The sequence below is a fragment of the Strigops habroptila genome, chromosome 1 (genome assembly GCF_004027225.2).
Source record: "Strigops habroptila isolate Jane chromosome 1, bStrHab1.2.pri, whole genome shotgun sequence".
In the NCBI taxonomy this organism is placed as follows: Eukaryota; Metazoa; Chordata; class Aves; order Psittaciformes; family Psittacidae; genus Strigops; species Strigops habroptila.
Genome location: NC_044277.2, coordinates 275,974 through 287,098, shown reverse-complemented (window position 1 = coordinate 287,098; position 11,125 = coordinate 275,974). Strand labels below are relative to the sequence as shown.

General features: G+C 56.8%; 1 protein-coding gene across 1 annotated transcript in view; it reads left to right on the top strand.

Annotated features, from left to right (window-relative positions):
• The window catches only part of EPPK1 (epiplakin 1), a 34,303-nt gene extending 23,178 nt beyond the window's left edge, over positions 1-11,125 (top strand). Inside the window, exons 4-5 of the mRNA XM_030500622.1 lie at positions 8,792-11,047; positions 11,119-11,125. Coding sequence (XP_030356482.1) covers positions 8,792-11,047; positions 11,119-11,125 — 2,263 coding nt within the window. The remainder of the gene's footprint in view (positions 1-8,791; positions 11,048-11,118) is intronic.

Genomic DNA, 11,125 nt, shown 5'->3' with positions numbered 1-11,125 from the left:
AAGCTTCTTTCTGGGGCTGTGAGTGGGTCTCAGCAGTGGCCCAGCGTTTGTAGTCAGTGGGGCTTTGGTGCTGCAAGGCAGTGGAAGGAGGACACCAGCTCCTTTGAGGTATCTGGTCAAAAAGCCACCAAAATGAACACAGGAGTAAACCTGACTGACAAATGACTCGGTGATGGGAACCAACCTGGCCAGTCACACCAGTCAGTCAGGATGGCTGGAGTGAGGAGATGCTTATTGCTTCTGTTGAGATGTTAAGGGGATGGAAGAAGCAAACACAGACAGATAAAACCTGAGCAATTAGTGTTAATAAAGACAATGGCCAGAAACAAACCTGTCACTAATTGTTGGTCTATCAAGAAACCACGGGCACACCAGGGCTTCCCAGCTGCAATGGATGGAACCATGAGGGTCCCTGCAGAGTGTCTGGTGGGGGGGCCTCAGCTCTCTGGATCTGAAGAGTCCCACAGTCCATGTCCCAAAAAAACAGCTCCTGGGGGGTCTGGCATGAGTGAGGGGCTTCACGCCAGGGGCTGGAGCAGGACTGTGCGTCACAGCCCATGTGTCTGATTGGGTAGTGGCATCTTCCCCAGTCCTGGGTGTGAGTAGCAGACCCATGGGTGAGGATGTGGGCATAGGTGCAGGCAGGCAGAGAGGCTGTGCTGGTACTCAGAGAAACTGGAGGAGCTTTGAGGTCCCTTCCCACCCAAACCAGCCTGTGATCCTGACTCTCATGGCCCCCACCAGAGCAGGGAGCTGTACCTGTGCCATCTGGGCAGAACCCCCCCATTCATAAGCACGTATCCTTCTCCTGTGCCCAGGAGCTGCAGAGGGAAATCTTCAGGAAGCTGGGAAGCCAAACGATAAGCCAATTCCCTGGCCAGGGTGGCACAGCAGTCGGAGCCATGGTAGACCCTCAGCATCCCTTCTTATCTTGCTCCCCACCCTGGGCCAGTGACCTGAAGCACCAGCACAAGTCCTGCCAATCCCTGTTTCCCTGGAATCACGTGTCAGGGTAAAGGACGCTTGAGAGCTTCTTTCCCACAGTGATCCGAGTTGTGCAACCACGTCTCTCCAAGGCAGAATAAAGAGGATTTTTGTATTTTCTGTTTGCCTACCGCTGCCTGCCCCTGCCCATCCCTGGCTCCTGGCCTTGCCTGGCTCCTTGTGCTTTCTGGAAGGGGATGGGTGTCAACAGTGTCGCTCAGCTGAGTGGGAGCAGGCGGTGCCGGCACAGCCGCGGCCAGTACGTGCGCTCATGGGAAGCTCCCAGCTCCCGAGTCAGCTCCGCACCTGCCAGGAGCACCCACACGTGGCTGCGTGGGCAGCTCCGTGCCCGGGAAACGCTGCCACTGGGAGTCCTGGTGTGCGAGCTCCACACTGCGGGTCCCACCGGGCAGCGGGGAAATGGCTGCTGCTGATTTCCTAGACCAGGCAGCCAAGAAGCCACCAGCATCCTGGCCTGTATCAGCACCAATGTGGCAGCAGGACCAGGGCAGTGATTGTCTCCCTGTACTGGGCACTGGTGATGCCGCACCTCAAATCCTGTGTTCAGTTCTGAGCCCCTCACTACAAGAGAGACATTGAGATGCTGGAGTGGGTCCAGAGAAGGGCAACAGAGCTAGTGCAGAGCTTGGAGCACAAGTGTGATGAGGAATGGCTGAGGGACCTGGGCGGGGGTTAGTCTGGAGAAGAGAAGGATCAGGGGGGACCTTATCGCTGTCTACAACTACCTGACAGGAGGCTGGAGCCAGGAAGGGGCTGGTCTCTGCTCCCAAGGAACAAGTGACAGGACAAGAGGAAACGGCCTCAAGCTGCACCAGGGGAGGTTTAGATGGAGATGAGGAACAATTCCTTCCCCAAAGGGTGCTCAGGCATTGGAACAAGCTGCCCAGGGCAGTACTGGAGTCACCATCCCTGGAAGTATTCACACACCACGTAGACGAGGCCCTCAGTGCCATGGGTTAGTGGTGGCCTTGGCAGTGCTGGGGAACAGTTGGACTTGATGAGCTTGAGGGTCTTTTCCAACCCAGCTGATTCTATGACTCCTCCAGTTCACATTGTCCCTGCCATGTGCAGGGGCTGTCCACACAGCAGTGTCCTCGCAGGGCTGCCTGCACATGGGGCTGCCCTCTCCATGTCATACATGAGGCTGTTTCCTGCTCTGTCCAATCCCAGCTCCACCAGCACCTGCAGCCCATGTCCCTGGGCTCAGCCCTGGGGCTGCAGGGATGGTGTCAGCACTGAGGAGGTTCCCACAACAACATCCCCAAACGCCCCAGCGCTGCAGCACACTTGGAAATCCATCTCCCATCTCTCTGGTGTGGTTCAGGGCCACTTCAGCCAAGGACAAGCACAGCTCCCGCAGGGGAGGCTGAGCCATCAACCAGGCTGCAGATCCCGGAGCTCCCATGTCTCCGCGCCAGGATTCCTGGGAAGCTGCAGGACCGGCTGGTGAGTCACAGAGCACAGTGAGGGATGGGGACACCCACGGGTCTGCACCATGGCTTTGCTCTCCACAGGGCTGCAGTGTGGGGCACTCAGAGGTGGAGGCAGCTCAAACGCGTCTCAGGCCTGTGCATTCAGGCCTTAATTTACTTCTCAATTAAAGATGTGCCCTTTTAATACCCATCTGCTTTGAGGGCAGATGCATATGGCCACTGCATGGCTGCAGCGGCGTGCCCAGCAATCCAGCACCACTGAAGTGCAGCACCATGTGTACAGGTCCCAAAATGCAGCACCACATAGACTTGTGGACTGGTTTGGGTTGGAAGGGACCTTAAAGCTTATCCATTTCCACCCCCTGCCATCTTCACGTCCCAGAAACAGGTCGGGAGGGAGGGAGGGAGGCGAAGGATTAACTACTCGCTCCTCACTGGGGAAGATGGAGCCTTGTTCTCTAAAGAGGGGACAACCAGGAGTGGGGTTGAGGTGAGGCACCAGCATTTCCATGTAATTCCACTCTGTTGAAGACATCTGGTGCCCGTGAGGCTGGTGGGGCAGCTCAGACACCTGCACGCTCAGGAGGAGGTGAGGTTTCAGGGCTGATTCACCACAGGAGATGTTTGTGTGCAGCTTGGGACACCCCACCTGCACCAGGCAGCCAAGGCAGAACGGGTCCCGGCGGCTGGTGGTTGCTTTATGGACACATCCTGCAAGAGAGATGTGCAAGTGGTCAGAGGAGTCCTGCTCTGGGCTGTGGGAGCTCTCCATGGCTCCAATGGGACCTGGGCTCCAGCCCGGGGATGAGGCATCCCCTGTGGGAGATAAAACCACAGCCTCGGTTTGGCAAATGCACCATAATGCACCTTCAAGGGCAGCCACCGACCACCAGTGCTTCAGAGGGGCCTGAACGAGCTGCACCAGCTCCAGGTTGTGGTCCAGCCTCAGTGGTAGGGCTCAGAGGAGTGTCTGTGTGTGAGGAGCAGAGGGGTCCCTATGTGAGGAGCTGGGGGGTCCCTGTGTGAGAAGCGGGGGGGCTCACTCAGAGCAGCACCTTGTGGGTGCTCATCTGGGCAGCTCAGCACTGCCTTTGGGTACTCAGAGGGACAGGACCCTCCTGCCTGGCCCACGCACCCTCTGCACCCCTGCATGGGTGCAGCCAGAACAAAGCTCCTACTGGAGCCCAGCCAGAAGAGCTGAACCTACAGGGAAGAGCAATTAGTGGAGCTGTGATTATGCTGCAGTTAGGAAGTGCCACATAGCGCAGGCTGCAGAGAGGTGTCAGGCCAGGGAGGGCTACAGAGAAGTCAGGACCACAGAAGCTGGTCCTGTGACCACCTTACCCCTGTGAACAGGGGCCTCCTGCCCGGGTGTGTTCCCCAAACCAGCCTCGGTGAGTCAGAGGGAAAATGTCTGTGTGCGGATCATCCAGTCTGGCAGCACCTACGCAGTCAGGAATGTGCACCCAAAGCACGACACGGGCAAGGAAGGGCAAGGGCAGCACCTCCTGTGCACAGGGACACCGTCACGCACACCCACACGGGCCGGGGACACAGCACATGTACAGCACACGCACAGCACACGCACACACACAGGCAGGGGCCAGGGGGACAGCACACGCACAGCACGTGCACACATGCACGCAAGGGCTAGAGACACAGCACATGCACAACACACGCACACACACACGCAGGGGCTGGGGACACAGCACACGCACAACACGCACACGCACAACACGCACACAAACATGGACCGGTGACACAGCAAATGCACAGCACACACACAAGCAGGGGCCGGGGGCGCAGCACACGCACAATATACACACATGCTCACCCCAGCATAGGCACAGCCTGTCCCTTGCACAGGTGCTGTCACATGCGCACACACTCACACAGAGTTGCACACACATAGTTGCACACACAGAGTCACCCACAGGCAGAAGCAGGGACACTCATGCACTTGACGGGAACACGCACACCGTCATGAGCACATGTGGCCACAGATGTGGTTGACAGCCAAGCACACGCACAGCTACACGACCACTGGCACACCAGGACATCCCAGCTCAGCCCTGTTCTGGAAGCAGGCACCAGAACAAGGGTGTTGTTCACTGGAGCTGTGGCTGCAGTCTGATGGGCTGTGGCACATCCCACATCAACACAGACCTAAACATGATGTTTGAAGCTCAGCCTCACTCAGCCCATAGCTGGCAGAACTGAGCCTGCCTCAGCCAGCAGCACAAGTAATAGAATTATTGAAATATAGAATGGTTTGGGTTGGAAGGGACCTTAAAGTTCATCCAGTCCCAGCCACGGGCAGGGACACCTTCCACTAGAGCAGGTTGCTCCAAGCCCCTGTGTCCAACCTGGCCTTGAACACTGCCAGGGATGGGGCAGCCACAGCTTCCCTGGGCACCCTGTGCCAGCACCTCAGCACCCTCACAGGGAAGAACTTCTTCACAGGGTCCTACCCTTCCAACCTGTCCAGGTCTCTCTGGATCCCATCCTTTCCCTCCAGTCCTCGGCAGGCATGCGGTCACCATGTGCCCAAAGCTCCTGTGCAGACGCTGATTGCAGTACGGGGCTCACCAGGAGCATGAGAGGTTTCCAGCCTGAGGTTGCTTCATCCAGTGGCACTGACCACCCACTCCACACACCATGAACACAGCCACCACAGCCCTGGTACCTGCATGGTCACAGGCATGGCCAGAGTAAGGGACAGGCTCAGTCTCTGTCCTGGCTGGGGAGCAGGGACAACTGCAGGAGCGTGGCTGCAGCTCCTCACCCCAGCCAAGGAACTCGGCCACAGTTATTTAGTCTGGAGAAGAGAAGGATCAGGGGGGACCTTATCGCTCTCTGCAACTACCTGACAGGAGGATGGAGCCAGGAGGGGGCTGGTCTCTGCTTCCAAGGAACAAGGGATGGGACAAGAGGAAACGGCCTCAAGCTGTGCCAGAGGAAGTTTAGATGGAGATTAGGAACAATTCCTTCCCCAGTGGGTGCTCAGGCATTGGAACAAGCTGCCCAGGGCAGTACTGGAGTCATCGTCCCTGGAAGTGTTCACACACTGTGTAGATGAGGCCCTCGGTGCCATGGGTTAGTGGTGGCCTTGGCAGTGCTGGGGTAAAGGCTGAACTTGATGATCTTGAAGGTCTTTTCCACCCCAGTTGGTTCCATGATTCTATAAAGGCAGACTGAACAAGCCCAGGTCCATGGAGGACCGTCCATGGCAGCCAAACCATAGGCAGGGTGCTCCACAAGCAGTTGTGCTGAGCAGCTGTCAGGAAAAGGTGATGGCAGAGTCCAGGACCTCACCATGCCTCTGCTCCCTCCACAGCCATCTCTATCCCAAGCTCCAGTGAGGATCATGCCCCACGTCTCGCTCTAGAGCCAGTCACTGTGCCACAGCCCCAGCCCCTGACACCCCAGCCGGGCTCCTGGGGCTGCCGTGACGCTGTCCTGTGGTGGCCAGATGTTGGATTGTCAGTTGGACTCCTGTACTTTGGCACAGGGCAGGGCCACCTTGTCATCTCCAAGGGCGGGGAAGTGAAGGATTTAAATTGGGCTCTTGCCTGGGCTGCTCATCCTGGCTGGGCGGCAGCAGCAGGAGGAGAAGGAAGAGGAGGAGGAGGACCAGAGCCTGCTGGGGATTCAGCCGCCCTGGATACGTGTCCAGCAGGTAGGACGGAGCCCAGGGGCACTGGGGCCACCACACAGCCCCACTTTAGCATGGCACCCTGCCTGCAGGTACCAGGGGCTGTAGGGGATGCAGGGACTTTGCATCCACCCCAAAACCCAATGTTCAGAGGGCAGCTCAGCAGTGGTCTGGTGAGCAGGAGGTCTCCAGGCAGGACTTGGTCCTTTCCAAGAAGGGACAGAGTGTCAGAGTGGCACCAGGGCTGGATGGAGCTCTGCACCCTCATCATTTCTGAGCAGACGGGACACTGGGACGTGGGAGGGAAGCAGCCAGAGTTGAGGGACCTGCCCGAGCCTGCAGGCACCCAGGGCAGAAGATGATGGCTTGCAGTGGGTCTGGGTTGGAGCCGTGCACTGGGATCGGAGGACAGCACCAGTTCACTCCCTGGCATGCTGCAGGGCTGGGGACCACAGCACGGCCAGTGGCCCTGCTCCCTCCGGCTGGAAAACCACTTCCATTTGGGCTGGGCTGCTGCAACAGCATGAAAGGTCGACCAGGTCCTGCCCTGAGAGCTGCAGCCAAGCCCCAGTACCAGGAGGTCTCATTAGAGACCAGCTAATGACAGCTCGCAGTTGGGCAATGTCTTTGCTCTATAGGGTGTTTACATGACATCCATGTCCTACATAGGTGTTGCCTGCTCCAGGGTGTGACACAGCGCTCTGCTCGTCCCGTCCCAGTGCAACCTCCTCCCAGCCCATCACCTCCTGAAGGGCTCAGCTGCATGCAGGGGCCAGGCAGGGGAGGGCAGAGGAGCTGCGCCCTGGGGCTGGTGGACCAGAGCCACTGGCTGTAGAGAGCCTGAAGGCATGGGCAAGGTCCCCAGAGAGGCTGGGGCTTGTCTGTAGCTGCTAGGATGAGCCTCTGCCCATCATGATCAAACAGCATCAATCCGATATTTAAATGGCTTAGAAGCACTGACTCAGAGACTTTCAGACCAGTCAGGTGAAGAAGCAGAGCTAAAGCTGTGACCCTCATAATGAGCTGAACGTGTCATTAATGTCACTCACTGCAGGTTATGGGAGATGGGTGTTCCCAAGGGAATGGTTTGGGTTTCGGTTCAGCTGTTTTCACAAGGCACTGGTCTCATCACCCTGCAATGCTGTAGATGCTGAAAGTTTACGTGCTCCAAAGAGACTGACATCATGTGAGACATCCCTCGAGGAGGACTACAGAAACCCAAAACGCATCCAGGTCCAGCTCAGTGGAATCCCCTGAGCTGAAAACAGTCAAAAGTTGACTTAGAAACTGGGGAAATATCTCACATGTTTACTCTTCATCCTTCCCGTTGTCCACTTATGGCTCAGGGTGGAAAGAAGACTGACTCCACAGACCTTCGCCTGACTCTGTGTGGCTGCTCTGGTGGCTGCTCCAGGGCATGGCTGCTTCCTTCTGGAACACCTCAGACAGACAGCTGAGGCAGTGGTTGAGGGATGCTGCATTTCCATGCGTGAGGGTGCCCACAGGATTGACCGTCACTGGTCACATTCATTGCAAAGCCCATACTTGGATGGGAGAGAGCACCCACAGCTCCCTGGGGTACCCACTTGCTAATGTTCACTTAAATATATATCATTTAACCCACCATTTACCCACATGGCAATTAGCTCATAGCAAAGAGTGACCGTTTCTTCTGTCCCGCGGCACAGAAGCTCCCAGGAAACACTTTCTCTGCAAAGTGTGATTAAGCCACAGGCCTGGTGCCACCAGACTTGTGAGGCTGACACCAGGGCTGGGCTCACAGGCTGGGTCCTGCAGGGCAGCCTGTGGTGGCCACAGGCAGCAGCCCAGGGTGAGCCCGGCCCGGACACAGAGCACCACATGCCAGAGGGCTCAGCCAGAGCATCCCAAACACCCTGTTTCTGTTTCCCTAAATATCTGGAGAGAGCACTGGGTCAGACAAACCTTCCCAGTGACTCTGCCTCATCCCCACTTGCTGGAACTGGTTAGAACAGTCCCGGAGTGGTATCTGGCACCATGAGCCCTCTCATGGACAGTGCCCATGCGCAGTCCAGAGGGGGCAAGACTGGTGCCAGCACATCTACACCAGTAGACCCCAGTTTTGGTGGACAGAGGAGTGTAACAGGGTGGGGTTGGAGGCTCTGGCAACCCAGTGGCCTTAGAACAAGCAGAGACTCAGCACACACGGGCTGTGATGAGCCAGAACCCCTCTGTGTTCTGGGCTGCACCCACACAGCGTGAGCAGCAGGTCAGGGAGGGGATTCTCACCTCTGCTGTGTGAAGGGGAGACCTCAGAGAAGCTCCAGTGCCTAAAGGGGCTACAGGAAATCTGGAGAGGGGCTTTGGACAAGGGCTGCATGGACAGGACAAGGGGGAATGGCTTTAACCTGCCAGAGGGGAGATTGAGATGAGCTCTTAGGCAGAAGTTCTTCCCTGTGAGGGTGGTGGGACACTGGCACAGGGTGCCCAGAGAAGCTGTGGCTGCCCCATGCCTGGCAGTGTTCAAGGCCAGGTTGGACAGGGATTGGAGCAACCTGCACTAGTGGAAGGTGTCCCTGCTCGTGGCAGGGGCTTGGAACTGGAGGAGCTTTAAGGTCTCTTCTAACAAAAATCAGTCTGGGATTCTGTGATTCACACACACCATGAAAACTGCACAAGAACCTCTGTCTCACCAAGACGTTTCTTTCTCTCTCCTCAGACAAACACAGTGCCCACGATTGCAGGACTGTTCCCCAGAGACAATGCAGAAGATGAGTGGACCCCCTCAGAACAACAAGTCAACCAACATGGGAAGTAACCTGATTGAGGATGAACACAAAGAGATGGGTGGTGGTGGGAGTAACTTCATAGCTGGAATCTTCCTCCAGGCCATGAGTAAGAAGATTAGTATCTATGATGCCATGATAAGGGGGCTGCTGACTCCTGGCACAGCCCTGGTGCTGCTGGAGGCACAGGCTGCCTCAGGGCTCCTCACCGACCCCGTGAGAAACCAGAAGCTGTCCGTGGAAGAGGCGCTGACAGCCGGACTCATTGGCAGAGACTTCTATGAGAAGCTGCTGTCGGCCGAGGGAGCTGTCACGGGCTACACGGAGCCGTACACAGGCCACCAGATCTCCCTCTTCCAGGCCATGCAGAAAGAGTTCATCGTCAAGGAGCACGCTGTCCGCCTGCTCGAGGCCCAGATCGCCACCGGTGGCATCATCGACCCTGTGCACAGCCACCGCATCCCGGTGGAAGTGGCCCACAAGCGCGGGTACTTCGACCAGGAGATGTGCCAGTTCCTTTCTAACCCCAAGAACCAAATAAGAAGTTGCTTTGACCCAAACACGCACGAGAACCTCACTTATACACAGCTGCTGCGCCGCTGCGTGCCCGACCCGGACACAGGGCTGCCGATGCTCCACATAATGGACAAGGGCTCTGTGCTCCACCAGCTCAGCAAGGATGCTCGGAAAGCCCTGCAGGCTGCCCGCACCACACTCAGCATGGGGCTCTTCCAGGGACAGACCGTCACCCTCTGGGAGCTCCTCTTCTCCCGCTACGTGCCCGAGCACCAGAGAGAGGACCTGCTGCGCCGCTACAAGGCGGGGACAATCACCATCCCAGAAATGAGCACCCTCCTCACCAACAGCATCACTGGGGCAGGAATGAAAAACGGGCATCTGAGTTCATCCACAGTTACAGCCAACAACGAGGAGAGAACATCACAACCATCGCAACCAGTTCAGGACATGCACTCCCGGGAGCAACAGTTGAGAAAGTCCCTGAAGCCACCATCACAACCAGTTCAGGACATGTACTCCCAGGAGCAACAATTGAGAAAGTCCCTGAAGTCTGCAACCATCTATGTCACTGCTGGTGAATTCCAGGGGCAAAAGGTTTCCTTGCTGGATCTGCTCTTTTCCAAACATATCCCTCAAGGGCGGCGGCAGGAGCTGCTGGAGCTGTACAGAGCAGGGATACTGACCACAGAACAAGTTGCCATGGTGGTCACCACCATCATAAACAGAACTGCAGCTGCAAATGCCGCACTCAGGGCCAGTGCCAGAGGTCCATACAGGGCAGTGGCAAGGGCAGAGGAGGATGGAGGTGATTCCTCAACACAATATGCGCAACTAGATAACACCTTGAAGTCTACTACCACTGATGTGCCAGCTGGTGACTTGCAGGGGAGGCAAGTCTCTGTATGGGACCTGCTCTTCTCTGACTACATCCCTGAGGAGAAAAGACAGGAGCTGCTGGAGCTCTACCATGAAAGGCTGTTAACTCTGGAGCAGATGATAACTGTTGTCACCACTGTCATTAAGAAAAAGGAATCTACAGGCAGGAAATTCCACGTTGCAGTCAAGGCTTCCAACAAGGACACCATGTCAGCAGCAGGAGAGAGGGATGGTGACTCCACCAAAGAAGAACCATGGCAAACAGCCTTGAAAACCAGAGTCATTGACATGGATGTTGGAGAGTACCGGGGCCACAAGGTCTCAGTGTGGGACCTGCTCCACTCCAAGTATATCCCTGAGGAGAACAGGAAGGAGCTCCTGGAGCTGTACCAGGCAGGAGAGTTAACCCTTGACCAGGTGGAAACCGTGGTAAGCACTATTGTGTCCAAGGCAGAAGCAGCAAGTGCAAAGGAGAGCAGTCCCAGGGCAGAGTCGACGGTTGCAGGAGCTGAGCACACCGAGCTGCAGGAGGACAGGACCTGGGAAGAGGCCCTGAGGTCCACCACAGTCGAGATGTCAGAGGATGAGTTCCAGGGGAGGCAGGTCTCTGTGTGGGACCTGATCTTCTCTGACTGCATCCCCGAGGAGAAAAGACAGGAGCTGCTGGAGCTCTACCGTGCCGGGACATTGCCCCTGGAACAGTTAATAACTGCTGTCACCACTCTCGTCAAGAAAAAGGAATCCACAGGCAGGAAATTCCACATTGCAGTCAAGGCTCCCAACAAGGACACCGTGTCAGCAGCAGGAGAGAAGGATGGTGGCTCCACCAAAGAAGAACCATGGCAAACAGCCTTGAAAACCACAGTCATTGA